The sequence below is a fragment of the Bos javanicus genome, chromosome 25 (genome assembly GCF_032452875.1).
Source record: "Bos javanicus breed banteng chromosome 25, ARS-OSU_banteng_1.0, whole genome shotgun sequence".
Lineage (NCBI taxonomy): Eukaryota > Metazoa > Chordata > Mammalia > Artiodactyla > Bovidae > Bos > Bos javanicus.
Genome location: NC_083892.1, coordinates 27,103,333 through 27,131,325, shown reverse-complemented (window position 1 = coordinate 27,131,325; position 27,993 = coordinate 27,103,333). Strand labels below are relative to the sequence as shown.

Below are 27,993 nucleotides of genomic sequence, written 5' to 3'. Positions count from 1 at the left end.
CCCAACCGCCTCCCCCCCCCCCCCCGCTGGGTCCTAGCGCCTGCCCCTCCCTGGCAGAGTCCTGGGCTCTGTCGGTGAGAGGAGCTGCAGCTGACGCCACGGAGCCAGCCCAACTCTCTTGAGGTAGGAAACGCCGGCGGGAAGATGCAGAGATCCCTGGGCAGCCCCAGTGGGGACGGAATCCGAGCAGGCCTCAGTTTCCCTTTGGGTGCCTAGGGCGGATGGGGTTGGCCTGGCCCGAGCGGTGCGGGCGGGGCGGGAGGAGTGCGGCCCCGGGAGGGCGCGGACGGGCTCCAGGCCCAGCGGGTCCTAGAACCCGCCGGCTGTCCCGGCGGACCGGCAGCGGCAGACGCCTGGGCTTAGGCGGCACGGCTGCCCGCGTAGTGCCGTGCGGACCCGAGGGTCCTAGAGCCCGCCATGTTGCGGGCTTTTGTCCCAGGCGCGCAGCCCGCCTAGCATGGTCCCTGGCGCCGGCGGCCCCCCCGCCCCGGTCGAGGTCCTGGCCGCCCCTCCCGCGGTCCTAGAGAACGCCATCTTGCAGGCCTTTGTCCAGGGTCTGGCCTTCGGTCCATTCATTTGTTCATTCTGTCATTCTTCGTTCACCTTTTTGCTGTGTTCCCCGGGGTCACGTTTTCCCAGGGCATTTCCTGAGAAGAGCGAGCCCAGGGCCCTGCCATGTGGGGTTGTCTGTCTGGCAGAGGCGCCGACACGTAGACAGTTGCAGGGAGCAAGAAGCGCAGGGTTTCCGCAGTTCTTGGCTCTAACGCCCTTAAAACTCCCACATGCCTTAGAGACCCCATTTTACCGATGAGGAAACTGAGGCCCAGAGCGCCATGGCGCTCTTACCTCTACTGCCTGTTAAGTCTTCTTGAGGACATTGGGGAAGCAGGTATTTGACGAATACAAAAAGAGCTTTCCCACTGGAGAAAGCAGAGGGAACTGCAGATGGAGATGGATTTAGGTGGGGAAGTTTGAGAATTGTAGCTGGAGCTGAGGTCGCTGTCGGGAGGGGCACACTGCCGCTAGAGGTGAGGCCGGAAAAGTGGGTTGGGATTACCTTGTGGATTGACCAGATTGGATGCCTAGGAGACGATTAGCTCTCATCTCTGCGTGGTTCACAGTTCCCCATCTGCCATCTCACCGGATCCCTCATGGCCTGTGAGGCCTTTTGGTGACTACTTGTTTAGACGTCTGGAGACTGAGGTCTGAGAACATTAAAAAAGTGGCTCTTCACTGTCCCTGCCCGCAGGGTTCTAGCTTAAACTCGGAATTAAATCTCTGGATCCCTGGAGATAAGAGTCTGTTCAGGCAGCAGGAAGTCATCCCCCTCCTAAATCCAGTAGTAAACAAAGATAAGGCTCCCACACCAGAGCAGTGAATCCACTGGGATATTTGGACCTTGTGAACTTGGAAAGGCAGAGAAATTCAGTACAAACTCCTGTTATTGGGGAGGTGGAAGCTAGAGACCTGGGTTCAGATACTGTCTCAGAGGTTGATCTGTTCAGTTTGTTTTGGGGCACCAAGCATGGTTCTATTTGTAGAGGATACAAAATAAAGGTACCTAGCTCTGTGCCAGCCTAAATGCTTGCGCTAGAGACAGAGAATTAACAACTGAACCATAAGATGTGTAAGTGCTAGCGAAGCAATAATCAGGGGACAGAGCAGAAGTTTGGGAGGCAGACCTGGCTTTGAGTATGGGCTGTGACCATGACTTATTACTTCCCTTCCCTGTGCCTCAGTATCCTTGTCTGTAAAATGGGGGAAAATGGGGAAAACACTACTTAATGTAGTCTGTTCAGTATATAACAGACTGTTATATATAACAGACTATATATATATAACAGTATATAACAGACTGTTATATAACAGACTACCAAATCTGACAGTAACCAAAACAAACAAACAAATGATAGCAGACTGGGGGCACAATGGAAGTTTATTTCTCATGGTTCTGGAGGTTTAGGTGTCTGAGATCAAGGTGCTGGCTGATTCAGATCCTGGTGAGACCTCCTTTCTAGGATTATATATGTGACCACCTTCTAAGTTCTCACATGACCCTTTCTTCCATGCCTGCACATATTCATTCATAACAAACTCCTAGGCAGTTGTGAAGCTTAGCTTGAGTAGTACACATAAAATGCTTAGAATGATACCTGGCCCTTGGTAAATTTGCCAGAAATGTTATCCAGATGAACAACACGAAGGAGATTAAAGAGGAGGGGAACAAAGAGTGATTAGCAGGGATGCAGATAGCACTAAGAAAGGTGGTCAGGGACTTCCCTGGTGGCTAAGACTGTCCTCCCAATGCAGGGGATCTGGGTTCGATCCCTGGTCGGGGAACTAGATTCCACATGCCGCAGCTAAGAGTGCAAATGCCACAACTAAAGATCCTGCACGCCACATATAACACCTGGTGCAGCCAAGTAAACTTAAAAAAAAATTTTTTTTTAAGTGTCAGGAAAACCCTCTCTAAGGAGGTGACAGGGAGCTGAGACCCAAATGGAATCAAAGAGATAGCTACACAAAGATCCTTGGGGAATAGTGTTTCTAGCAGTGGACATGGTTAGTGTGAAGTCCCTGATATTGGAAGGAATTTAGGTCTTTGAGGGTGGAAAAGGGGGAACCTGTGTAGTTGGAGCCTATTAAGCCAAGGAGAGGGGAGTGGGAGATGGGATAGGCAGGACTTAGGTAGTTAAGGGCCTTGCTGGCCATGGTCTTTGTCTTGGGAGCCCTGGAAGGTCTCATGGTTTGGCTAATAAACCTTAAGTAAATGAAGAACACTAGAGAAAGAGCCCAGCCCAGTTCAGTTCAGTTCAGTCGCTCAGTTGTGTCTGACTCTTTGCGACCCCATGGACTGCAGCCTGCCAGGCCTCCCTGTCCATCACCAACTCCCAGAGTTTACTCAGACTCATGTCCATTGAGTTGGTGATGCCATCCCACCATCTCATCCTCTGTCATCCCCTTCTCCTGCCTTCAATCTTTCCCAGCATCAAGGTCTTTTCAAATGTCAGCCCTTTGCATCAGGTGCGAAGAAGAGCAGAGAAAGAGCCAGCCCAGGGACTGCAGATTTGGGTTTGAGTCTGGGCTCCTTGACTAGCTATGTGTCATTGGGTAAGTTTTTTCGCTTATGGAGGCCTTAATCTCCACATCTGGGGAAAAAAAATGTTAAAAATGCCTCTCTCCTGGAAGCTTCTGAAGATCCATGGATGTGTCCTTGGTTCTTAAATGTTAAATGTTAGTTGGGATGACATAGAAAACATGTTTAGAATAGGTTTATGAATCCTACCCCATGTTCCCTGGATGATTATTCTCATGCAGGGAGCTCGTAGAGTCATCACTGTAGGGAGTGGTGGGTGGAAGAGTCCTCTGAACAGGGAAGTGAGGAGCTGATGGTGGGGTTTTAGACAGGGCCTAGCCTACCTGGCTGTGCACTGTTGCTGGAGCTGATGTCTTCTGGAACTTGCCTGGTGCTCCCCTCCCATTTTCCCTGGGAAGTGCCTTAGGACAGGTTTACCCCTCCAGCTACCTGGTTCCTGGCTGAGAGGGGGAGATTGAGGCTCAAAGCTCAGAACCCCCAGGTCCAGCCCTCTGAGAGGGAGACAGAAACATAATGGGAGCTGGCTCTGGTCTCCAGGCAATTCTACTGGGATGTGAAAAGACCAAGGTGTAACCTGAGCTCAGAGTTCTGGTCCCCACAGGGTTGGCCCAAGCAGCAGACAAGTCTGGGAGGGTCCAACAACCCGAGGCAAATTAAAACACCTGGATTTCAAGTCTGCTGCATGAGTTATTAGCTATGTGATCATGGGTTAATCACTAACCTTCTTGGAACCTCAATTTTGTTTTTAATAAATTTTATTTATTTATTATTTTTGGCTGTCCTGGGTCTTTGTTGCTGTGCACTGGCTTTCTCCAGTTGCGGCAACTGGGGGCTACTCTATAGTTGTGGTGCTCGGGCTTCTCATTGAGGTGGCTTCTCTTGTTGCAGGGCACAGGATCAATAGCTGTGGCGCACGGGCTTAGTTGATCTGAGCATGTGGGATCCTCCCAGGTTGGGGATCGAACCCATGTCCCCTGCATTGGCAGGTGGATTCTTAACCACTGGACCACAGGGAAGTCTAGAACCTCAGTTTATTCGTCTGTAAAATGAGAATAAATAATCCTGATCTCAGAAAGCTATGAGAGAATAAGGTAGCACATGCAGCAAAGTGTCTGGCTCTGATAAGATTCAGTAATTGAGGGTAGTAATTATTATCTCATTGAGCCCTGCCCAACCCTGTGAAGTAAGTCCCCTCTTTTTTCAGATGAGAAAAATTGAGGTCCTGGAGCAGGAAGTACATTGCTCAGGGTCAATGTACAGCTAGGAAGCGAGCAAGCGAAGATTCAAAGCCAAGCAGTTTGACTTCAGAGACTGCACTTAACCACAAAGCTACATTGTTTTTCTGGACCTCAGTCCCTTATCTGAGAAAGAAGGGTAATGATAGAACTTATCTCCTGGTGCCCATGTGAAGTTCAAATGAGTTAATGCATGTAAAGAGTTTAGGATATTGTTTGTTATTTAGCAGGTGCTCTGTACATGTGAGCTCTTATTTTTATTAAGGAGAGTGTTCAGATTGTCCAGAAATGATCGGGAAGGGAGGTTGTGAGAGCCTCATCCAAGGATAAGCAGATCCCCTGAAAACTGTAGGTGGGATTCAGCACTGGGGAAGGTGGGGCCTCAAGCCCTTAACTCACCTTCCAGTCCTAGGATTTAGTGGGGAAAGTATGAAAACCAAGCTGGGGTGGAACAGAGCTATGTAGGATGGGGGCCAAAAACCAAGGGGAGATGTAGGATGAGCTTCCTTTGGGGAGTAAGGCTCCAAAAGGAAGGATTGGTGAGATCCATAACAGCCAGAAAGGACCCGGGAACTTGTGTGGTGTGATGAAAGCCATGGGAAGTTCCTGAGTAGGGGACCGAGCATTACATGGCACCTTAGGGAGAAGACTCTGGCTGCCTGTGCATACTAGACTGTGTATGTAGGGGACAGGAACTGAGGCAGGGCCACTAGGCAGAAGGATGCTGATTCTAAAGATGCACCCCTTGCCACTCACCCTCAGGGACTCCTGCATCCTCCCTGAGTCATAAATTAAAGCCACCAATCCATGAGGTATACGGATGAGGAAACAGGCCCAGAAAGGAGAATCCTGACCTCCCACCTCCCGGTCCACCTTCTGGGCACACCTGACTCCCCTCCCCTCTCCATAGCATTGTCCTCCTCACCTCACCCCCCACCCTGGCTGCCCCCAGCAGCTGCTGCAAGCACTCCTTAAGTGGATCTGCTATAATCCTCTTCCCTTCATCCCCCAGGGAGGATGAGCTGGTGTTAAGACTAATGTAGCCATTAATCCTATTTCCTCCCAGCCATGATCCCCAGGAGCAGTTGGGTGGAGGGTGTCTGGACTCTGAATGGAAAGAAAAGGGGCTGTGACTACAGCCGGGTGTCCCAGGGGGCCAGGCTAGAGCAGATACATTGAGTAGGAGACAGAGGCTTCTAAGTTCTGCTAGCAATGACTCAAGCCACTTGGAGAGTGTCTGAGCTCCCCATTACCAGAGTTATGGGAGCAAGAACCAAAGGGCCATTCCAGAACAGAGGGTGGACCAGGATTCCTATCTGGGGTGGAGTATCTTACAGCTGTGCAAGGCCAGAATTCTGTGTGAACAGTTGTTCCCTCAGAGAGCTAACCAACCAGAAGGGAAAGACAAAATACACATGCTGGGGACCTACCCTTCCAGACAGATGATGCCAGTCACCACATTTAGCCCGCTGGCTCTGCCCTCCTCTGGATCCTTGTCTGTCTTTCCTGAGCACTTAGAGACCTTCAGGCCAGACTCACATCTGGGTAGCCTCCATGCCTGCAGCCTGGCACAGGTCTTGGACGCTGAGGTCAAGAACGTGAAGATGGTGAGATGGACCAAGCCTGGGGCTTCTCGGAAAGCCACAGGGCTTGGAGAAGCCCAGAAGCTGGGGAGAGAAGTGCCAGTGAACATTTGGATGATCCCAGCTTCCCCCCTCAACTCCTCTGAAGTCACCTAGTCCAGCCCCTTTCATCAGTGAACGGACCAGAGGGGCAACAGGAGCACAGAGACAGAAAGGATATGCACCCGGGTGGGACATGCAGATAAGAGTTCCTTCTGAGGCCTCAGAGGGCTTTGGTGAGAAGAGAGCCTTTGGAGAATTCGGAAAGGGGTGTGGCTCCTAACTTTGCTTCTCTTGCAGAGAAGATCCGCCCATCGAGGCCATGGAGGTTGAGTCTCCTGAGGAGCGGTCCCCAGCCCCGGGCTACAAGCGCTCTGGCCGCCGCTATAAGTGCCTGTCCTGTACCAAGACTTTTCCAAATGCACCCCGGGCAGCACGCCATGCTGCCACGCACGGGCCTGCAGACTGCACTGAGGAGATGGCCGAAGCGAAGCTGAAGCCAGAGACAGACCCCAAAGCGGAAGATGCCAGCGGGGACAAGGTGTCAGGTGCAGCGGCCAAGCCTCGGCCCTATGCTTGCCCGCTGTGCCCCAAGGCCTACAAAACAGCACCAGAGCTGCGCAGCCACGGGCGCAGCCACACGGGCGAGAAGCCCTTCCCTTGCCCCGAATGCGGCCGCCGCTTCATGCAACCGGTGTGCCTGCGCGTGCACCTGGCCTCGCACGCTGGCGAGCTGCCCTTCCGCTGTGCGCACTGCCCCAAGGCCTACGGCGCGCTCTCCAAGCTAAAGATCCACCAGCGCGGTCACACGGGCGAGAGGCCCTACACCTGCGCCGACTGTGGCAAGAGCTTCGCTGACCCCTCGGTGTTCCGCAAACACCGGCGCACGCACGCAGGCCTGCGACCCTACAGCTGCGAGCGCTGTGGCAAGGCCTATGCAGAACTCAAGGACCTTCGCAACCATGAACGGTGAGGGAGGTGGACTGGGTGGGGGCGGCTGAAGGGTTGGGAAGAGTGCACCAATAGGGTAAAGACGTTGAGTCCCAGAGAGCGGAAGGAACCAATGGGAAGGCGAGTGAGGCGGATCTATGGGAGCTGGAGGGTGAATCTGGGATCTGATTAGCCTGGGTTCCTAGCGTGCAGGGAAGGGGGCGGGGCTTGAAGTTGGGCTGCTCCTAGGATCTTTGGTCCAGTGCAAGAGGTGGTGCGAATGGGGTCCAGGTCTGTTGCATGCAGTGACGAATCTGGAACCTATACCTGTCCTGAAGGCTTTTTACTCTGGGCTACAGCGCTGTGGCCCATAGACCAAGGCCCCGGAGAGGTTAGGGGGCCCTAACTTACAGTGCAAACAGGCAGCGGGGGTCAGGCGATGGGCTGCCACCTTCACACTGGGTCTCTGCACTCCCACAGGTCCCACACCGGCGAGCGCCCCTTCCTCTGTTCAGAGTGCGGGAAGAGCTTCTCCCGCTCTTCCTCGCTGACTTGCCACCAGCGCATCCATGCGGCACAGAAGCCCTACCGCTGTCCAGCCTGTGGCAAGGGGTTTACGCAGCTCAGTTCCTACCAGAGCCACGAGCGCACGCACTCAGGCGAGAAGCCCTTCCTGTGCCCGCGCTGTGGCCGCATGTTCTCCGACCCCTCAAGCTTCCGGCGCCACCAGCGGGCACACGAGGGCGTGAAGCCCTACCGCTGCGAGAAGTGCGGCAAGGACTTTCGGCAGCCGGCCGACCTGGCCATGCATCGGCGGGTGCACACGGGCGACCGACCGTTCAAGTGCTTGCAGTGTGACAAGACATTCGTGGCATCCTGGGACCTCAAGCGGCACGCGCTGGTGCACTCGGGCCAGCGGCCATTCCGCTGCGAGGAGTGCGGGCGAGCCTTCGCCGAGCGAGCCAGCCTTACTAAGCACAGCCGGGTGCACTCGGGTGAGCGCCCCTTCCACTGCAATGCCTGCGGAAAGTCCTTCGTGGTCTCATCCAGCCTGAGGAAGCACGAGCGGACCCATCGAAGCAGCGAGGCCACAGGGGCTCCCCCGCAACAGGAGCTGGTGGTGGGGCTGGCACTACCGGTCAGCATGGCTGGCGAGGGCCCAGCCGCCCCAGCATCAGGGGCGGCGCTCGGAGACCCTCCAGCTGGGCTGCTGGGGCTGCCCTCAGAATCGGGTGGTGTGATGGCTACCCAGTGGCAAGTGGTGGGCATGACGGTGGAGCACGTGGAGTGCCAAGATGCAGGGGTTGGTGAGGCTCCTGGTCCCTTGGGGGCGGCAGGTGAGGTGGGGGGTGAGGAGGTGGATGAGAAACCACCCCAGTTTGTGTGCCGGGAGTGCAAGGAGACGTTCTCTACGCTGACATTGCTGCGACGGCATGAGCGCTCACACCCAGAGCTCCGGCCCTTCCACTGTACCCAGTGCGGCAAGAGCTTCTCAGACCGGGCTGGGCTGCGCAAGCACAGCCGCACCCACAGCTCTGTGCGCCCCTACACCTGCCCCCACTGCCCCAAGGCCTTCTTGAGTGCCAGCGACCTGCGCAAGCATGAACGCACCCACCCTGTGCCCATTGGAACCCCCACGCCCCTCGAGCCCCTCGTGGCTTTACTAGGAATGCCTGAAGAGGGACCAGCCTGAGGTCCAGGTCCCTCTGCCACACTCCTGGGAACCCTGCCCCTATGAGGTGCTTCCCAAACCCCCCTTTGCCGCAGATCACTCTTAGACTTCAGATCCATCTCTGTGCCCAGGCAGCTAGCTCATCCTGACAAAGCTGGGGACAGTGGTGGCTGGTAGCAGTTGGCAGGAGACCTGGCTCGCTCCAAGCACCACTCATTAAAGCATTCAGTTGACACTGGGTTGTCTTCTGTGTTCTGGTTGGGGGTAAGTAACAGAGGAGTTTGGGCACCTGATAAGGTTTAGTGGAGATCCCTGGACTGACAAGTTAGAAACTAGAAGGGTCTTTGGGTGCATTGTTTTCTCTAAATATGTTTTCAGAATATCTTGTGATGAAGGGTTCCAGGATCAAGTGAGTACCGGGAATTCCTGTACCTTCTTGGGAATTCTTGGTGATCAAAGTATATTAAAGTCATTGATAAGTCCTGCAATGAACAAATCTGTTTAGCTTCTTTAGCCCATACTTATTTAACCTTTTACTGAGAGTTCTACTTCTGTCTTTTTACAGATAATAAACTGAGGCCAAAGTTATTATATTTCCTATAAATTATAATAACAGACTAGAAAATATACTTGGAGTCCCATTCTCAATAACAACAAAACCCATAAACTACAAAGAAATAAAGCTCACACAAAAAACACAAATCCTACATGAAGAAAATGGCATCTCTATCCTGAAGGATATAAGACCTAACTGAATGAAGATATACCATGTACCTGAATGGAAAGATACTATTAAAAGCTGTTGATTCTCAGTTTAATCTTTAAGTTCATTGCCATTCAAAAGGATATTTTTAACAGAACTTGAAAATCCTAAATTCCTGTGCAATATATATTTTTAAAAACTGGAGGTGATAATTAACACTAATTTTTCAAAGACCAAAAATGGAAAAACAAAAATGAGGCCCTACAGTGTAAATTGGTACAGCCTCTTGGAAAGATGATTTGATGTTTATCAAAAGTTAAATGCTTTGTGATGTATGTGATCATTATGCTGTACACCTTAAACACAGTGCTGTATGTCATATCTCAGTAAAACTGGAAGAGGAAAAAAGAAGCAAGCAAACACATTTTTTAAAAAGTAAAAGGACTTCCCTGGCAGTCCAGTGGTTAAGACCCCTCACTTCCAGTGCAGAGGGCATGGGTTTGATCCCTGATTGGAGAACTAAGACCCCACAAGCCATGCAGCACAGCCAAAAAAAAAAAAAAAGCATACACTTTTTGACTCAGCAAACACACCTCAAAGAATTTACACCACAAATTTCTTTTTCCAATTCTGTGACAAAACTGAAAATGAAAGATTGTTCAGTGCAGCAAAATATGTGATGACTGGGAATACCCTCTATGTCCATTGCAAAGGTCTAAAAGCCACTGTAAAATATATTATGCAACAGTTTTTAAAAAATTAGACTTGTCAATCTGTGTCGTTGAATAATATCCAAAAAAAAAGTCAAATGAAAAAGTGCACAGCAGTGTGGTTAGTATTCTCCCATTTGGGCCGAATTACTCGTAAGCGCTCAAATCCAAGTGCACGGAGGAGTCCGGTGGGCTGCAGGCCACAGGGTCACAGAGTCGGACACGACTGAGCGACTTCACTTCCACTTTTCACTTTCCTGCATTGGAGAAGGCAGTGGCAACCCACTCCAGTGTTCTTGCCTGGAGAGTCCCAGGGACGGCGGAGCCTGGTGGGCTGCCATCTATGGGGTTGCAGAGTCGGACATGACTGAAGCGACTTAGCAGCAGCAGCAGCAGCACAGTATTTCTAGAAGGATACTCAGGAACTGATTCTGAACTATAAATTCCAACTACTAGGGCCTTTCACAATTATAAGACAAACCAAAGCCAAAGGTCACAGTGAACCAGATCCTCCTTTCCACACTGTCACCTGTAGACTTGGGGGCCACCAAGTTGGCAGCCTTAGGAAGTGTGGTGTTCAGGCTCCCTCCAGCCCATGTGCTGCTAGCACCTGAAGCAGAAGTAGTAGGTATCACCTTAGTGTCAGGGACCTCACGTCCATTCTCCATAGCAGAACAAGGGGGCCGCGTGGCAACAGCAGGGACCAGGGTGTAATGGCTGCAGAAAGAGGGCACCAGTTTGACCAAGGACACTCACTGGCCATACTCACACCCAGAGCAGGATAAGCACTGTCCCTGGGCCTCCTTTCTGTCCAGGCTGGGATCAAAGTCTAAGGGTCCAGGAAAGAAACAGACATCAGATGGGGAGATTGAAAGCAGGAGAACTTTTGTTTACTACTGACTTGATTTTTGAACTCGAGCAAGATGCTTTATCTTGGGGGTTGGGGTGGCACCTTTTAAAAATATATTCTTGTAAAGATACCATATGGGCTTCCCAGGTGGCACAGTGGTAAAAAAAATCATCTATCAAACAGGAGACTCAAGAGGCAGTTTCCATCCCTGGGTGAGGAAGATCCCCCAGAGTAGGAAATGGCAACCCAGTCTAGCATTCATGCCTGGAAAATCCTGTGGACAGAGGAGACTGGTGGGCTCCAGTTCATGGGGTCACAAAGAGTATTGGGCACAAGTGAGCACGTGTACATATACACACATACACAAAGATACCATATACACTAATCAATAGATCTCCCTGGCTATGTGTCTACAATGAAGGATGGAGTGGGTTCCCTGAATGTTTAGAAGAGATTCACAACTCCTGCTCCCTTTCTGGGCCCAGACAATCCACCCATCCCTTGGGCCCCCTTCTCTGACACCCCCAGCATCCTATACCAAAGTTCCTGCTCCCTGAGGACTCAGTTTGACTTTCAAAAAAATTAACAGTGTTATTAAAATAAAATTCATGGAGAAGGAAGTGGCAGTCCACTCCAGTATTCTTGTATTCTTGCCTGGAAAAGCCCATGGACAGAGGAGCCTGTGTGTGTGTGGGGGGGGGGGGGGCTGCAGTCTATGGTGTTACGTGACTGAGCACGTGCACACATGAGGAGGGTGGAGGGAGATGGATTGGTAGCAATATACTGGTAAAACTAAAAAAAAAATTAATATACCCTACAATTAACCTGTCTGAAGTATATAATTCGGGGGTTTTTAGTATATTCACAGAGTTATGCAATCATCACGATCTAATTTTAGAATATTTTCATACCCCCCTAAAAGAAACTCCATAGCTGTCACTTCCTATTGATCCCAAGCCCCCATTCCCTGACAATCCTTTACCCTCAGCTCTAGGCAATGGATCATTTGCTTTCAGTCTAGATTTGCCTGTTGTGGACATTTCATGTAAATGTAGTCATACAATATGCGGTCTTTTGTGACCAATTCTTTTACTTAGCATAACATTCTCAAGGCTCATCCATGTTGTATTGATAGTTTGATCAGGTCTTCTTTCCTTTTTATTGTCAAATAATATTCCATTGTATGGCTATACTACTCTGTTTATCCATTCATCAGCCGAATGACATTTGGGTTTCCATTTTGGTCTATTATGAGTAATGCTGCTGTGAACATTCATGTACAAGTTTTTGTGTGGACATCTTTTTAAATTCTCTGTGTATATATCTAGGGATAGAATTGCTGGATCATATGGTAACTCTATGTTTAACCATTTGACCAACTGTCAGGCAGTTTTCCAAAGTGACTGCACCATTTTATATTCCCACCAACAAGGCATGAATGTTCCAATTTCTCCACATCTTCATCAACAGTTGTTATTATCTTTTTTATTACAGCCCTCCTAGTAGGTGTAAATTCGTGGTTTTGATGTGTTTTTCCCTGGTGGAAAATGATGTTGAGGATCTCTTCATGCACTTATGGGGCATCTGTATATCATCTTTGGATAAATGTCTGTTCACGTCCTTGGCCCATTGTTTTCACTGGATTGACTCTGTTAAGTGGTAAGACTTACGTATTCCAGATACAAGTTCTTTATGATTTGCAAAAATTCCTTTCCATTGGGTGGGTTGTCTTTTTACTTTCTTGATGGTACCCTTTGAAGCACATTTTTAATTTTGAGCATGTCCAAATTGTCTATTCTTTTTCTTATTGCCTGTGCTTTGAGAGGGACTTCCCATGTGGCATTAGTGGTAAAGAACCCGCTTGCCAATGCAGGAGACTTCAGAGACATGGGTTTGATCCCTGGGTCGGAAGGATCCCCAGAGGAGGGCACAGCAACCCACTCCAGTGTTCTTGCCTGGAGAATCCCATGGACAGAGGTTACTGTCCATGGGGTCATAAAGAGTCAGAGACAACTAAAGCCATTTAGCGCCACACACTCAGGCCTGTGGGTTTTTGTTTGTTTTTTTTTTTTTGAGTTCCAACAAAACTTTATTTAAACAAGCAGGCAGCAGTGAGAGGGTAACAGGTAGCAAGGCCAGAGGTCCCCAAGCAGCAAGAAGAAATAAGCTGCAAGTGGCAGACATTTTCCCTTCCCTACACAAAATTAAAGAGTGCCCAACTCTTTGGGACCCCATGGACTGTAGCCCACCAGGCTCCTCTGTCCATGGGACTTTCCAGGCAAGGATACTGGAGTGGTTTGCCATTTCCTTCTCCACAGGCCTGTGTTTTGAAAGCCATTATCTAATAACCCATTTTCTAATTCAAGGTCATGAAGATTTATGTCTTTGTTTTCATCTTAGAGTTTTAGAAACATTTACAAAGTTTATAACTTAGTTATAAACTTAAAAGTTTAAAATGCATAAAAGTTTTTTTAAATAAATTTTAAGTTTTTATAGCTAAAAGCTCTTCTGTTCAGATTTTTGATCCACTTTGAGTTAATTTTTGTATATGGTTTGAAGTAAAGGTCCAACTTCATTCTTGTGCATATGATATCCAACTATCCCAGTTCCATTTGTTGAAAAGAGTATTCTTTCTCCATTGAGTTGTCTTGACTTCCTTGTTGAAAGTAAACTGACTATAAATATGAGGGTTTATTTCTAGACTCTCAATTTTATTCCCTGGGTATATATCATTCTTTATGCCAGTATCACACTGTTTTGCTTACTGTAGCTTGGTAGTAAAATTTTAAATCAGGACCTGTGAGTCTTCCAACTTGTTCTTCTTTCAAAATTATTTTTGTTTTTCTAGATCCCTTGCATTTCCATATGAATTTTAGGATCAACTTGTCAACTTTTGCAAAAAAGAAAAGGAAACTGGCTGGGATTCTGATAGGGATTGCACTGCCTCTGTAGATCAATTTGAGGAGTATTGTCATCTTGACAATATCAAATCTTTTGACCCATGAACATTTGGGTGTTTTAAATTTTATTTAGATTTTAATTTCTCTCAACAGTGTTTTATAGTTTTCAAGAGTATAAGTCTTACATTTCTTTTGTTAAATTTATATAGAAGTATTTTTTCCTTTTGTTGCTATTGTAAATGGAATTGTTTTCTTTTTTGGATTGCTCATTGCTAGTGATGAGAAATACAATAGATTTCTGTACACTGTTCCTCTATTCTGCAACCAAAATATTTCATATTTTGTTCCTATAGTTCATGCCACCAAAAAAGAAAAGAATGAAACAAGTCATGTACTCCAACATGCAATCCTAGGACATGCATTTTTTGTTGTTTAGTCTCTAAGTTGTGTCCCACTCTTTTTCAAGAGTGCTGAGCTGGTTTATTAGCTCTAACTTTTTTGTGTATATGAATTCCTAAGGACTTTTTATATACAAAATCATGTCATCTGTAAAATGAGGTTGTTTAGTTCTTCTTTTCCAATCTGGATGCCTTTTATTTATTTCTATTGTGTTTATTTTTACAATGTTAAACAGACATGATGGGAGCAGACATCCTGGGTCTGTGGAGGGGAAAACATCCAGTCTATCATCATTTAAGTATGATGTTAGCTGTGACTTTTTCATAGATGCCTTTTGATAATTAGCAAGTTATGGGAATTCCCTCTTATTCCTAGTTTCTTAAGCTTTTTTAAAAATCAAAGTTGTTGGATTTTGTCAAATGTATTTTCTGTGTCTATTGAGATGACCAAAAGGTTTTTGTCCTTTATTCTATTAATAGTCTTTATTATTACTACATTAACTGATTTTCAGATGTTAAACCAACCTTGCATTCTTGCGATAAACCTCACTTGTAGAGTCATTTTTATATATTGCTGGATTTTGTTTGCCAGTATTTTGTTGAGGACTTTTACATCTATGTTCATAAGAAATAGTGAGCTGAAGTTTTCTTTTCTTGTGATGTCTTTGTCCCCATTATCTGGATAATTCCAGACAGTCTGACTTCTGGCCCTCACTTTTCTTCTGTCCCAACTTCCTTTAATCCCCTGACTCTGCCAGGACTGTTCCAGGTAGTGAATGCATCTTGGGAATGCAAAATCATAGCCCCCGCTGCTAGGGCAATAGCTGACATCACTCCTTATTATGGATTGCAGTCATCATCCCCTCCCCAGCCAAGTGGCTGGATAAATTAGAATTCCTCACAGGAGAAAACTCTAGCACCAGGGCCAAAGCAGGGAAGGCAGTAGGCTCTGTAGGTGGGGCAGTGATTCTGGATTCAACCAAGGAAATTTGGTGACTTGTTCTCAGTTACTTATGCATAACCCACTCTCAGGCCTCCCAAATGGTGCTAGTGGTAAAGAACCCGCCTGCTAATGCAGGAGACTATAAGAGTCTCAGGTTTGATCCCTGGAGGAGAGCATGGCAACCCACTCCAGTATTCTTGCCCGGAGAATCCCATAGACAGAAGAGCCTGGCAGGCTACAGTTCATAGGGTCTCAAAGAATCAGACACAACTGAAGCAACTTAGCACAGACACAGACAGCCCACTTCAACAAAAATCCCTCTCCCTGGAGCCTGCCTTCCATTCAAGTCCTATCCCAGTTCTGACTAATCTCTTACCTGTTCCTTACACTCAGCAGGCTCCAGCCATGCTGACCTTCTGTTGATTTGTTTCTTCTCCGTCATGGAACCTTTGCACTTGCTCTTTCCTGGTGATGGAACCCATCACCCTAAATTTGCCCATGATGTTTTCTGTTCTTTCACATCTCAGCTCAAATCTTGCTGTTTCTACTGCTGCATAATAAATGACCACAAACTTAACATCTTGAAAACAACATCTATTTCTTATACTATGGTTCTGTAGGTTCAGAAGTCCAGGCTCTGACTGGGCTTCTACTTAGTGTCTCACAAGGCTGAAGTCAAGGTCTTGCCCAATGTGAGCTTTTATCTGGAGGCTCTGGCATAGAATCCACTTCCAGACTCACCTGGGGGTATTAACAGAATTCCGTTCCATTTGCCTGTAGTACTAAGGTCCCTGTTTCTTTGTAGGCTGGCAGCCAGAGGTTTGTTCTCAGTTTCTATAGGCTGTCTATATTCCCTGGCTAGGAGCTCTTCCCTCTTCAAGGTCAGCAATGGTGCATTGAGTCCTCCTGCTTCAAACTTCTCTGACTTCTGTCTTCCTCTTCTGTAGCTAGCTGGAGAAGCTTCTCAGCTTTTAAGAGCTCATATGATTACATTTGGCCCATATGAATAATTCAGGACAATCTCCCTGTCTCAACTGATTGGTGAACTTAATTACATCTGCAAAGTCCTTTTTGGCACATAACATTCATAGAGATTAGGGCATGGAATCTTTGGGGGCCATTATTCTCCTTACCACAGTTCACCTTCTAGGCCTCAAAGGTGCACATCTGTCCCACAAGCAAAATGCATTTACTTCCTCCCAAGGTCCCTAAAAGTCTCATCCCATGGCAGCATCAAGTCAGAGTAAAAAAAAAAAAAAAAAAAAAATCTCATAAATCTCATCAAACCAAAAGTCCCAAATCTCAGTATCTAAATTAGATGCAGATGAGGCTCTGGGTATAATCCATTCTGGAGTACAATTCCTCCCATCTGTGGACCTATGAATCTAAAAAAAAAAAACAAGTCATGGGAACTCCCATGGCAGTCCAGTGCTTAAGACTCTGTGCTTCCAATGCAAGGGGCTTAGGTTCAGTCCCTGATTGGGGAATGAATATCTCACATGTTGTGCCATGCCACCAAAAAAGAAAAAGAATGAAACAAGTCATGTACTCCAACATGCAATCCTAGGACATGCATTTTTTGTTGTTTAGTCTCTAAGTTGTGTCCCACTCTTTTTCAACCCCATGGACTGTAGCCTGCCAGGCTCCTGTCCATGAGATTTCCCAGACAAGAGTACTGGAGTGTGCTGCCATTTCCTTCTCCAGGAGATCTTCCTGACCCAGGGACTGAACCTGTGTCTCCTGCACTGGCAGGCAAATTCTTTACCACTGAGCCACCAGGGAAGCCTGGGAATTGCATCAGGTGATAGAAATAGACATTCTGGTTAAAAAAGAGGAGAAATGGAAAGCAAAAAGGAGTGACTAATCCAAAGCAATTTCAAAAACCAGCTGAGCAAATTTCTTTAGCTTTCCAGGCCTAAAAACAATCCTCCATGGTTTTATTCTGCTTTCTGAGCTGTCAGTTCTGCTCTTTGAATTAGTCACCTTCCCTAAGAAGCCATTCCTAACTATCTTTTAGAACAGCCCCTGTAATTTTTTGTCACAACACACTGATTAATTTTTTAATAACACATATCCTGGTTTGGAGATGTCTTGACTGTTTGTTTATTTTTACTATTCATTTGTTCATTTTATTTATTTGCCTGAGCCAGGTCTTAGTTGTAGCCCAAGGGACCTTCCTTGCATCATTCGGAATCTTTCTTTGCTGGGGATTAGCTCCAGAGCGCATGGCGCCAGTAATTGTGGCTTGCAGGCTTAGTTGCTCTGAAGCATGTAGAATTTTAGTTCCTTGATTAGGGATTGAACTCATGGCCCCTGCCTTGGAATTGCAGACTTAACCACTGGACCACCCAGGAAGTCCCACAAAGATGAGTTTTAATGAAACTTTGTGCCTTAAGGGTCTTGTCAGTTGCATCTTTCACTGGTTAAAAATTTGGATCAGGGAATTCCCTGGGACTCTTCACTCACAATGCAGGGAGCACAGGTTCAATTCCTGGTAGGGGAACTAAGATCCTGTATGCTGCACAGCAGAGCCAAAAATGCATTTTTTTTTTTTTAATCATTTGCCTGGAGTTTCTATATTCTCTTCAATTTCTGCTTAAAAAGTGGCCAATTATTTTCTGAGTCATTTTTGTTATAGTAACTTGTCAGATGCACCCAACAGCAACCAGGGCATGCTACTAATATTCTCTTTCCCCATTTTTTGGCCTAAATCTCTAAACTCAGTTGGACATTATTTGTACTCTTAGTTCTATTTCCAGCTTACAGTTTAAACAAATGCTTCACCATTACATAACACACATCACCATCTTTGCAACTTCCAATGCTAGTTTCCTCACCAGCCACTGTCCAGATCCAAAGTTAATGACACACAACTCAGGTTTTTCTTTTTATTGTAGCAACGTCTCACTTCTGGGTACTAGTTCTGTAACAGCTGAACTAGACTTATGATAATTTGGTAAAAACCAACCTCCAAATATCAGTGGCTTCCAGCAGGAGAAGTTTCTCATTTACATCACACCTCATTTTACAGGTGAGCTACAGATCAGCTTCATGTCCTGTTAATTCTGGGGTCCAGGCTGAAGAAGTCTTCATCTGGCAATTGACAGGTTCATGGCAGAGGAAAAAGAGATGGGAAACTGCCAGACTACTCACTGGTGCTTAAAGCTTCTACTTGGAAGTGGTGTCTTAATATCAACTCAGATTCCAAAGCATGTTATATAGCCAAGCCTATTGTGAGTGGGCATGAATGTATAATCCTCCTCACGTGAGGGGCCCAATAGGAAGAACAGCATATATGTGGAACAGCAATATAATCTACTACAGGGCTGTACCAGAAACATCAATCACTGAGTTCATCCATTCTTCCTTCACACACACTGTGCGGACGCATTTTGTACCTTGTAACATCTCTCATACATCCTGTGTATGCGCTAAGTCACTTCAGTCGTGTTCAACTCTTTGCGACCCTATGAACTGTAGCCCACCAGGTTCCTCTGTCCCTGGGATTCTCCAGGCATACACCTTGGTCAAGGGTAAAATCTTGACTCAAGGTAAACAATTCCCAAGTAGGTCAATGTAGCCTGACCTAAACCAATCAGGTCTCTTTTCTTAAGAATCTGAACCATGAAATATTCAGTGGGTGAGGAATAAGTGGAGAAGGCTGCAGCTGAAAGGTTGTGATACAAGATGGATTTGGAAAAGCCACAATTCACGCAGACGGTGTTCCTTAAAAGTTGGGCTGACAGCACCCAACTTTTCAGTGAAAAAATTTTCCCATAGCCCCTCACTCAGGTTGGTTTCCCTCACAGAAGGGGTATACGCAAGGGAACTTGTAAAAGCTCCAGTGCCTGGGTCCACTTGCCTACTAGGTCTGCTCCAAACCTGCCACTCACCTGTTCAGAAACCTTCCATGGGTCCCCACAGCCCATCGGAAAAATTCAAATTACTGAACCCGCCATCCGAGCCCTTGCTCGGCCGTCTAGCCAACTCTTCTGAGAAGTTCTGGATGGCGTCCTGAGACAAGTAAGCAGCCTCTCGGGGGTGGCGCTGTCCAGCACTGCCAAGCAGAAGGCACATGCCCTACGTGGACACCCAGCTGCGTAGACGTGGCAATCTCCGCGTCGGTTTGACAGTCTCTGTCAGATCCCGGTAGGCGCCACGGGTTGCAACTTCAGTTGATTCTGAAGGCAGAAAAGTGAGAGAGTGGATAAAGGCGACCAACAGGACAGGATTCCGCTGAAGAAGCAGGCCATAGGGGAAGAGATGGAGAGTGGAGAATCATGGAAGCCCAGAGTCCAAATCAGTCTTCTACTGAGGCAGCATCCATCCGGTCTCGCAGTTTCCCCATTGGGTGGACATCTAGAGTGTTTGCACGCTGCTAAAAACGAGGGCTTCTTCCTGCAGGCGTCTAGTTTCTTCTGTACACGGGACACAGGACCTCAAGCAGGACTAACGCGTAGGTACACTCCCGGAATCTCTAGCAGCCGCAAATTCCGGCTGCTAGGGGGCGGGACCCGGCCACGCCTTCTCACGTGAGGTCCTGAGCCCCTACCCTCACAGGTCTCTCCCAGGCCAGCCCCCTTCCGCCTTATTAGGCGTTTGATCACGCCCCTTGCGCTGTGTGATCCAATCGCTTTTCGGTGCGACTGAGGTCTCGCTCTGAGGCCCCGCCCACACCTAATTGCAGTTTAATTCCGGATGCTCACTCCTTCAGGACGCCCTGCGGACCAATCCTGATGCTCTTCAGGAACAACATTTAGGTCCGCTGGCCAATCCGAACGGTCCGTTTTCCAAGTGTCAGCCCGGCCAACCCCTCAGCCACGCCCCGTACGCTCGGTACCAAGTGTACCCCTCGGACCTGGCGCAGGCCCCGCGCAACCGCCGCTTCCGGGCCACAGGGAGGCGCTGCAGGAGGGCGCCCAGCTTCGGGTGGAAGCCGGGCAGGTCCGATCGCACGCCACTGCGGCCCAATCCCGGCCCCTGGTCCCTCCCCCAGCCCGGTTCCAGGAGCTGGGTCCAAGTCTGCACCAACTTCTACTGGCCCATCCCTTCCTTGGCTCGCGTCGCCCCGGCGCCCACGTGTGTACCCCATACTTGGCGGCCGAAGCAAACGGTACAGCTAGGCAGCCAGGAGCAGCAGCGGCAACCAGTGGGATCGAAGGTGGGATGGGACAAGGCGGCTGGAACCCCGCCCCCAGACCTTGGTCAGGGGTCAGGCCCTCCCCCATTCCTACCAGGCTTCGGAGGCAGGAGCCCTGAAACCAAGTTTCTGGAAACAGGCGCTACATCCAGCTCCAGAAACCAGGCATGGGTCTTGGAACTTTTAGAAATTTCGAGCTGGAGTCTGGAACTCAGGTGAATCATAGAAACTCGGCTCCTCGGCCTCCTCTATCCGCTTCAGCCACAAGACCCCTGAGAAACAAGGTGTGGGCTGATTCTGAGTGCCTCCCTCTCTAATCTGAACTCTTATATAAAAGGCAATGCCACACCAAGTGGGGAGAGGGAGCGGTGGGCGGGTGACTGGGAGATTGGCACTGACATATATACACTATTGTTTTGGGGTTTTGTTCAGTTGTTCAGTCGGGTCTAACTCTTTGCACCCCATGGACTGCAGCACGCCAGGCTTCCCGGTCACTATTGTTACACTATTGTTACTATGTATAAAATAACTAAGAGAACCTACTGCATAGCTCAGGAAACCCTATTCTTTGCTCTGTAGTGACCTTAAATGGGAAAGAAATCTAAAACAGAGGGGATAAACGTATACATACAGCTGATTCACTTTGCTGTACAGTATAACATTGTAAAGCAACTATATTCCAATAAAAATTAATTTAAAAAATAAATAAATAGGGACTTCCCTTGGTCCAGTGGTTAAGAATCCGCCTGCCAATGCAGGAAACGGGTTTGATCCCTGGTCTGGGAAGATCCCACATGCTTCCGGGCAACTAAGCCCTGGCACCCTGGAGCCTGTGCTCCACAAGAGAAGCCCCAGAGAGAAGAAGCCGGTGCACCACAGCTAGAGAGTAGCCCCTGCTCATGGCAACTAGAGAAAGCCTAGGAGCAGCAACAAAGACCCAGCACAGTCAAAAATAAGTAAATTAAATAAATGAATACAAAGAAAAGGCAATGCTTTTTTCTGAGCACAAGGCCTGGCCTGTTGAACCCTCTGCCTGGCAATCTCTTCACTGATTCTTCCTGTAACTAGCCATTGGACTCCCTGCTTCCCATTGGACTCAAATATGGCCACCTCTGGGACAGGCCCTTCCTTGTCCACTGTATCCAAAGGAACAGACTCAGTTCCTTTTTCAGAGTGCCTCTTCTGCTTGGCCTCAGGAATGCCCCTTCTTCTTGGCCTCAGGAATGCCCATAGACGCCACACACACATCCCTCTGTGTCTCAGCCTGGCCTGGCTCAGCCTCACTGTTTTGGGCTTAGGTCCTCACAATGCTCTTTCCCAGTACTGAGACAGTACTGAGGGACAGTACTGAGCCACATGTGGGTGTCATCTCTTCCAGGCCCCACCCATCTTCATGGGAGAGTAGAAGGGCGCTGCCAGCCTGGCGTGGTCACCTGAGACAGTCTGATTTGAGTCTGCCTGGGCTGGGTCTGTCCCCCAGGGTGGCGGGGAGGTGAGCAGGCTGGATACCTGAAGGCCCTGGACCAAACTTTTCAAGGACACGCGTGCACAGGGGAATCTCCAAGGTTTTCGTTTTTTTTTTAATTTCTTACAAAACTACATGTCTCTGCCAAACAGGACACTGCAGGCCTGCCCCCAGGCACTGTGACCCAGGGGGGAGGCCCCCATGGATGAGTGGCTGCCGACCCCAGAAGAACTGTCTGCCCCTCTGCACAAGGCCACTGTGAGGAAGGGGTCTGGCTGGAGGCTCTGTCCAGCCCACCCCCAGCTGCTGGGAGAGAAGGCAGACCCTGGGTCCCTGGTGCTCTTAGTGTCTGCAAGGGAAGGCGGCAGAAGAGGGTCTGAGAGGAGAAAAGGCTGGGGTCGGGTATGGGGCAGGCCAGGGGGCAGGCCCACGGTATTTCACCAAGAATATGCGGCGCTGTCAAACCAATGTGGAGATGACAATGATGACCACCAGAATGAGGACAGTGATGGACAGACAGATGGCAATAAAGACTTTCTTCTGTAGGAGAGGAAGCAGGGTAGGGGGGGTGGGTGTCAGGGAAACTCAGGAGTGGAGGGAGGGCCACCCGGGGGGAGGGGTGGTGGGGGGAAGGGCGGAGGCTCACCTTGCGCGCCTTCTTCTGGTTCTCCAGGGCCACCTTGACATGTTCCTGCCCACGTTCCACATAGTCTGCTGAGCTCAGAATGTTCTTCTCAATCCGGTTGATCATCTCCCCCTGCTCGGAAGAGGAGGCGGTTCAGGCAGGAAGGAATGACTGGGGGCGGAAGGCCCAGCAGCTCCTCTGCCCACCCCAACCAGAGGACTGAAGGACACTCCTGGCAGAAAACGGTGCACTAAGGAAGAGGTGGGACAGGACCGCATGTGACAGAAGTCCACACGCCTGGGGATGGCTTCCAGGCTCCCTCCTACCGTATGCTCCCTTCTGTCCTGCACCCTCGCCCCATACAATTTCCACTCGCAGTGCTGGCTGGGAGCGGAGCACCTTGAATGGCTCATATGTTTTCACAGAGGGTGAACTTTTGTCCCCTCGCAAACCTGTCTGAAGTCCCTTGTTCTTTAGGCCTGGCTCCCAGCTGCTGGGAAGCCCTCCCTATCGCTGCCTCCTCACAGTACCACCAGCCTTCAGATCCTGGACTCCTACAGAGTGAAATCTCTCCCCCAGGACTCCCAGCTGCAAAAGGGCACTGGGGTCGGCTCCTCCCAGATGGACCTGGAAGCTCCCTTTATCATGAGATAAGGACCGGGGGAAGAATACCACCTCCCACCCCACCCTTGTCTACATTTTAGGAGGCAGGCCCCTCTAGGGGGCAACTGAAGAGCTCTTAAGTGTACAAGAATGGATTCTGTTGCTAGAGGAGGAGCCAGGGTTGGGGCCATACGTGGTGTGGGCTCCAGTTCAAGGGATGGGGTACAAGGTATAAAGCAGTAATTATCGGAGTAGCTACTGAGGAGGATGAAATCTGGGAACACAGCTAAGGATAGAAGTAAGGGCCAGTCTGGAGGGTAACAAAAGCCTTGGTGAAAGAGGCTAAGGGTGGAAGCAGGCTGACAGTCAGGACATGCTCTCACATCTGGGGACTGGATCGAGCCCAGCCAGCAGCCTCAGGCACCCACCTGCATCTCCACTTCAGTGGCCAAAAAAGTGAAAATCTCATGAAGTTCACGGATACTGCGCTCCAGCTGCTGGATCTCGCTATGCCGGGCCGAGATCTCATTTAGGGCCTGTCGAGTCACTTGTGTATCCTTCAGTATCTGCAGAGTGGACAGGAGTGATGGGACAGGTCACAAGGAAATCAGCAGCACGTTTAGAAGTTCCTGTTCAGCTCTGGGGCAGCCCTCGGGCCTAGAACTGGGGCCCAGGCCCTAATGAGGGATGCCAGGCAGGCTAATATGTTCCCTTCTGGGCCTCAGGATTCCCTCCATGAAAAAGGGCCAGGAGGAATTCCCTGGTGGCTCAGTGGTAAAGAACCCGCCTGCTAATGCATGAGACACCAGTTCGATCCCTGATGGAAGAAGATCCCACCTGCTGCGGAGCAGCTAAGCCCGTGTGCCACAACTACTGAGCCTGTGCTCTAGAGCCCCAGAACCACAACTACTGAGCTCACGGGCTGTAGGGCCTGTGCTCCACAACAAAAGAAGCCATTGCAAGGAGAAGCCCATGCACCGCAACTGGAGAACAGCCCCTGCTTGCTGCAACTAGAGAAAAGCCTGCACAGCAATGAAGACCCAGCACAGCTAAAAATAAATAAATAAATAATTTTTTTAAAAAAGGGCTCAGAGAGGATGGGGGGCCCAGCAGAGAGAGGCTGGTGGGGGCCACTCACATTGGACACAAACACCTCGCTCTGCCCGCTGTCCAGCATCTGCTCCAGCTCCTTGTCAGACACCATTCCAGCATTTGCTGTGAAGGAAAAGGCCAGGCTCAGAGCTGGTTGGGTCAGCTGACCCTGTGTGCCGGGCATCACAATGGGCACCACAACTCACTGATCTTCAGCTGCCTCCGAATCCGCTCCACGTTCTTCTCCCGGTATTCAGACTGCATTAAGTTGCACTTGTTGATGAGCTCCACGAATTGCTGGGACAGGACCCCGTGCTAAGGAGGGAGAAGAGAAGCTGGGGACCCCTGGGCAGATCCCTGCCTGGTCTGGGCCTCAAAAGCCCCTTGGGTACAATGAGCAAAGAGCATGAGCTCAGAGGTACCTGTGGCCTTGACCTCTTTGAAAGGCTCCCGTGGTCTCTCAAAGTAAAAGCCATAGCCTTTCCCAGGGCCTACAAGGCCCTACAGGACCCACCCCTTCCCACCTTCCCTCTCTCATTTTATGTCCCCACACTGTCTCCCTCTCTCCTTCCCTCCAGCCACAGTGGGCTCCTGACTCCTCCCTGATCAGAACACAGCCCCACGTCAGGCCTCTGCAGTTGCCAGTTCTTCAGCCCAGAATGCTCAGGCCCCACAGAAGCCTGGAAGTCTTTGTTCCAATGTCACCTTTGGAAGTTTTCTCCACCTTGTTGGAACCTGCCTTCTCCCGCTGTTCTCAATCCCTCTTCTCTTTTCCCTTAATACTTCTATGTTCTACAATAATTGACTGATTTATTATGGTGACTCTCTCTCCCCACTGGAATGAAATCTCCATGAGGATAGAGATCATTTGTTGACAGCTGTTTCCTAAACAGCTAGAAAAGGGTCTGGCATACAGTAGGCCCTCAAAGAATATTAGTGGAATGCTGGCTGAACACCACCCTCCCTGCTTAGACTAAAGGTGTGCCAGGATACCTGGCAGTCAGCTGATTGCCCAGATTTTGCAGGCCCACCTGGGCACTCAGCCTCTCACACAATGACTACCACAAGCCCCTCACCCCTCACCCCCCGGAAATGCCTTCCCTGCTTGTCCATTTTCCTGATGTCTAAAATCTGCTCATTCCTTGGAGTTCCTTTTTTCCAGGACACATCTGCTATCCTGGGTTTAGCTGCACCCTTTCAAGATGCCCAAATTGTAGGGGGGGCAGTTCTTGAGGCACCAACCTACTGTGTTCCCCTCTTTGTTTGGCAAAGTAATAAAGCTACTCTTTCCTTTTCTTCCATTAAAAAAAAAAAAAAAAGCCCAAATTGTTCAATTTTCAATCTGGGATCTTTGCTGAGTTCTGGGCCCACCTACTCCACCTCTGATCTCCAAGAACTCCAAACCATGCCTCTCTGGGCACCCAGAGGATACTGCTCAGACCATTTCAAATCTCCTTATTAAGATGATGATACTGTGGCCTTCCCCCAACACACACACCAGGGAAGTTCCTCTTTCTGACTTCTTGAATTCTGTCCTTGGGGCAGAGGATGTCCCCATCACATGGGTAGGGAACCACCTAGTCACTTGACTGCACCCTCTTTTTCCCTGGGCAGAGCCATTAACTACCAAGTCCTACCTGAGTAATGTCTTTGTCATCTATGCAAGCTTAACTCCCCATCTTGGCTTCTAGAAAGTATATCTCCTACAGCCAAGCCCAGATCATGTCTGGGGTCTCAGCAACTTCTCACTGAATGGAGGAGAAGAAGGCAAGGTGTTATAATGGATTGGAAGTCAGAAGACCCGGGTTCTTGACCTTGGGGTAAATCCTTTTTTTATCTCTGAGCCTTAGTTTCCTCATTTGGAAAATCATCAGGTTGGATTTAATGATCTCTAAGAGCCCTGCCTTCTTACATCTTCCATCTAATGATCTACTGAACACTTGCTGAAATGTCCTACTTCTGGGAATAATGAACCCACCTGGGTTTTTCTCATTCTTGTGTTGACGGAGTTATAATTCTCATCAGCTTCCTCCTTCTGGGGCTCTATGGCTATGGAAAGACACAAAAGTATTGGTAGAGGAGGGGGTTTGACCTCTGGCTTCTGAAATTCATTTGGGGACTGGGACCCAGCCACCCAGCCATACAATAGAGATACAATATCTCCACAGGGCTTTTTTTTTTTTTTTAATAAAATTCATCATAAAATGACTACTTCTGAGCCTCTGACAGGCAAAAGTATATTTTTCTTTGCAATAAATACATCAGAGAATTCCCACATGTTTGGAGAAGGTTCCTAACAAAACCCACATCTTCCCGCCCAAAGAATACACACTGGGCAGCAAGAATTGTAGGAGTACAGATGATCCTTGCACAACTGTGTGGGTCCACTTATACCCGACTTTTAAGAAAATAAATGCATACTACAGTACTACACAATCCACAGTTGCATGAATCCACCCCTGCAGAACCTGGGATGTGGAAGGCAGACTATACAGTTTTATGTAGATAATGACCTGAAGGTAGCAACGCTAACCTCTGCCTTGGACAAAGATCAAATGGAAATGGTTTCATTATAAATAAGGGAACCTGAGAGGCAGGCATATGCTGTGGAAAGAACTTTGGACTGGAAGCCAGGAGATGGAGATTCTAGACTTTGGCCTGCTGTGTGACCTGGATATATATCACTGGCCTCTCTGGACCACACACTCCCCAGATATACCAGGAGTTGGGCAGGATCAGAGGAAAGTATCTGGCTGAGGTCCTAGGAGCTCACCCTTCAGCTGCGCGCGGATGTCCCTCCCTAGCTGTTTGATCTCGTCGCGCAGGTTCTGCAGGTCCTGCTTCATGCCTAAACAAGAGAAAGCCATGATGCCCAAATAGCAACCTCTACCTCAACAAATCTCCCTGGCCACCACCTGTGTGGAACTACAACCCCCACAAGCCCTCTGGTTGAGCATGCGTTCTGCACCCAGGGTTTCACTCACTCTCCTCGGGAAGGGGCGTGGCCAGGATGGTGACCTGCTGCTTCTCCAACTCTCGGACTTTATTCTCTAGCTTGACGATAGTCTGCCGAATTGTCCGAACCTGGGGACGATGACCGAGAGGGCTGAGGGAGATATGGGGGGTGCTCCAGGCTGCTCTGCTTCTCGGGCCCTCCAGCCCCCTCGTGAATCCTGGCTGAGATTCCAGCCTCTTACCTTCTGGAAGAACTCATCGTCCGGGCTCCCCAGCCGTGCAGTACCCGGGTGTACCACCAGCGCGACTCGCTCCTTGTCTTCATCGTCCGAGCTGTCATCCCCCTGCCAGGGCCGGGGTCACTGGCATCACTTCCTTGCTACTGCTCTCCCCCAGTAGAACTCACGGGCTTCCGGGACTTTCCTTCCTACCCCACAGTCATCCCTCCCGGCCCCGAGGACCAGGAGTCCTGCATTCCGGCAGACGCCATCCCGTCCACCCGGCCCCAACCCTGCTGCGCCAAATTCTCACCTGCCTCAGCTCGTGGGTCCTGTCCCGCATGGCGGCCCGAGATCCCTCTCGCCGGCGCCGGAGACCGGCGGGCCTCAAGATTCTAAGTTTGGAACTCCCGTACCCAACTCACACTCTGACACTCCCCTCCGCCCTCACCCTGCAGACCCCAAACCCTCCCCCAAGAGTCGCTAGAGGCTCTGTCCCTGGCACCATTCACAGTTTCAAAGGGAAGGAGCCGACCTCGGGGACCCCCAAGATTCCACAGGTTGGAATTCCCTTTTCTTCCCCCCCCGCCCTCTCCTGTAGCCTCGGCCCCGCCCCCTCTGGAAAGACTGGAGCATGCGCACCGGATCGCGTCTCTTCCCCACCCCAGGGAAAGGCTGAGGTCGGAAGCCGCAGCGCCCCGAACGGAAGCGAAATTGCCAGGACGTGAGAACCCGCCCCCTTTGCCGGAACTATCGCATCTTCCAGCGGAAATCTAGTTGCCAAAACGGGTGGGAATGCGTCATTGGTACGTGATCTGTGAGGCCCCCTCATCTC

General features: G+C 49.4%; 2 protein-coding genes and 1 long non-coding RNA gene across 11 annotated transcripts; 2 read left to right on the top strand and 1 right to left on the bottom strand.

Moving 5' to 3' along the window:
* Nucleotides 1-3: 3 nt before the first annotated feature.
* On the top strand, nucleotides 4-9,368 carry ZNF668 (zinc finger protein 668). Of its 2 annotated transcripts, none has more exons than XM_061401723.1 (3): nucleotides 4-123; nucleotides 6,255-6,923; nucleotides 7,365-9,368. In XM_061401723.1, the coding sequence occupies exons 2-3, from the start codon at nucleotides 6,277-6,279 to the stop codon at nucleotides 8,575-8,577; spliced, it is 1,860 nt and encodes a 619-aa protein (XP_061257707.1). In that variant the 5' UTR covers nucleotides 4-123; nucleotides 6,255-6,276; the 3' UTR covers nucleotides 8,578-9,368. The 2 variants fall into 2 exon arrangements, with proteins under 2 accessions (XP_061257707.1, XP_061257708.1); XM_061401724.1 differs by lacking the exon at nucleotides 4-123 and adding an exon at nucleotides 130-3,111.
* Nucleotides 9,354-27,772, bottom strand: STX4 (syntaxin 4). Of its 7 annotated transcripts, none has more exons than XR_009733549.1 (11): nucleotides 27,472-27,767; nucleotides 27,183-27,284; nucleotides 26,970-27,069; nucleotides 26,759-26,833; nucleotides 25,964-26,034; nucleotides 24,192-24,300; nucleotides 24,032-24,108; nucleotides 23,322-23,459; nucleotides 22,312-22,422; nucleotides 18,954-19,241; nucleotides 9,354-15,610 (listed from the first exon to the last, which is right to left on the bottom strand). XR_009733549.1 is itself a non-coding variant. In XM_061401744.1 (10 exons), the coding sequence occupies exons 1-10, from the start codon at nucleotides 27,499-27,501 to the stop codon at nucleotides 19,200-19,202; spliced, it is 855 nt and encodes a 284-aa protein (XP_061257728.1). In that variant the 5' UTR covers nucleotides 27,502-27,767; the 3' UTR covers nucleotides 17,935-19,199. The 7 variants fall into 7 exon arrangements, 3 of the variants coding, with proteins under 3 accessions (XP_061257728.1, XP_061257727.1, XP_061257726.1); XR_009733550.1 differs by having other exon boundaries at nucleotides 9,354-11,093; XR_009733548.1 differs by having other exon boundaries at nucleotides 9,354-10,798.
* LOC133238528 (uncharacterized) lies at nucleotides 20,228-22,144 on the top strand. 2 transcript variants are annotated; one of them, XR_009733554.1, is made up of 2 exons: nucleotides 20,228-20,415; nucleotides 21,818-22,144. It is a non-coding gene; the product is annotated as an uncharacterized LOC133238528 (long non-coding RNA). The 2 variants fall into 2 exon arrangements; XR_009733553.1 differs by having other exon boundaries at nucleotides 20,228-20,484.
* Nucleotides 27,773-27,993: the final 221 nt, after the last annotated feature.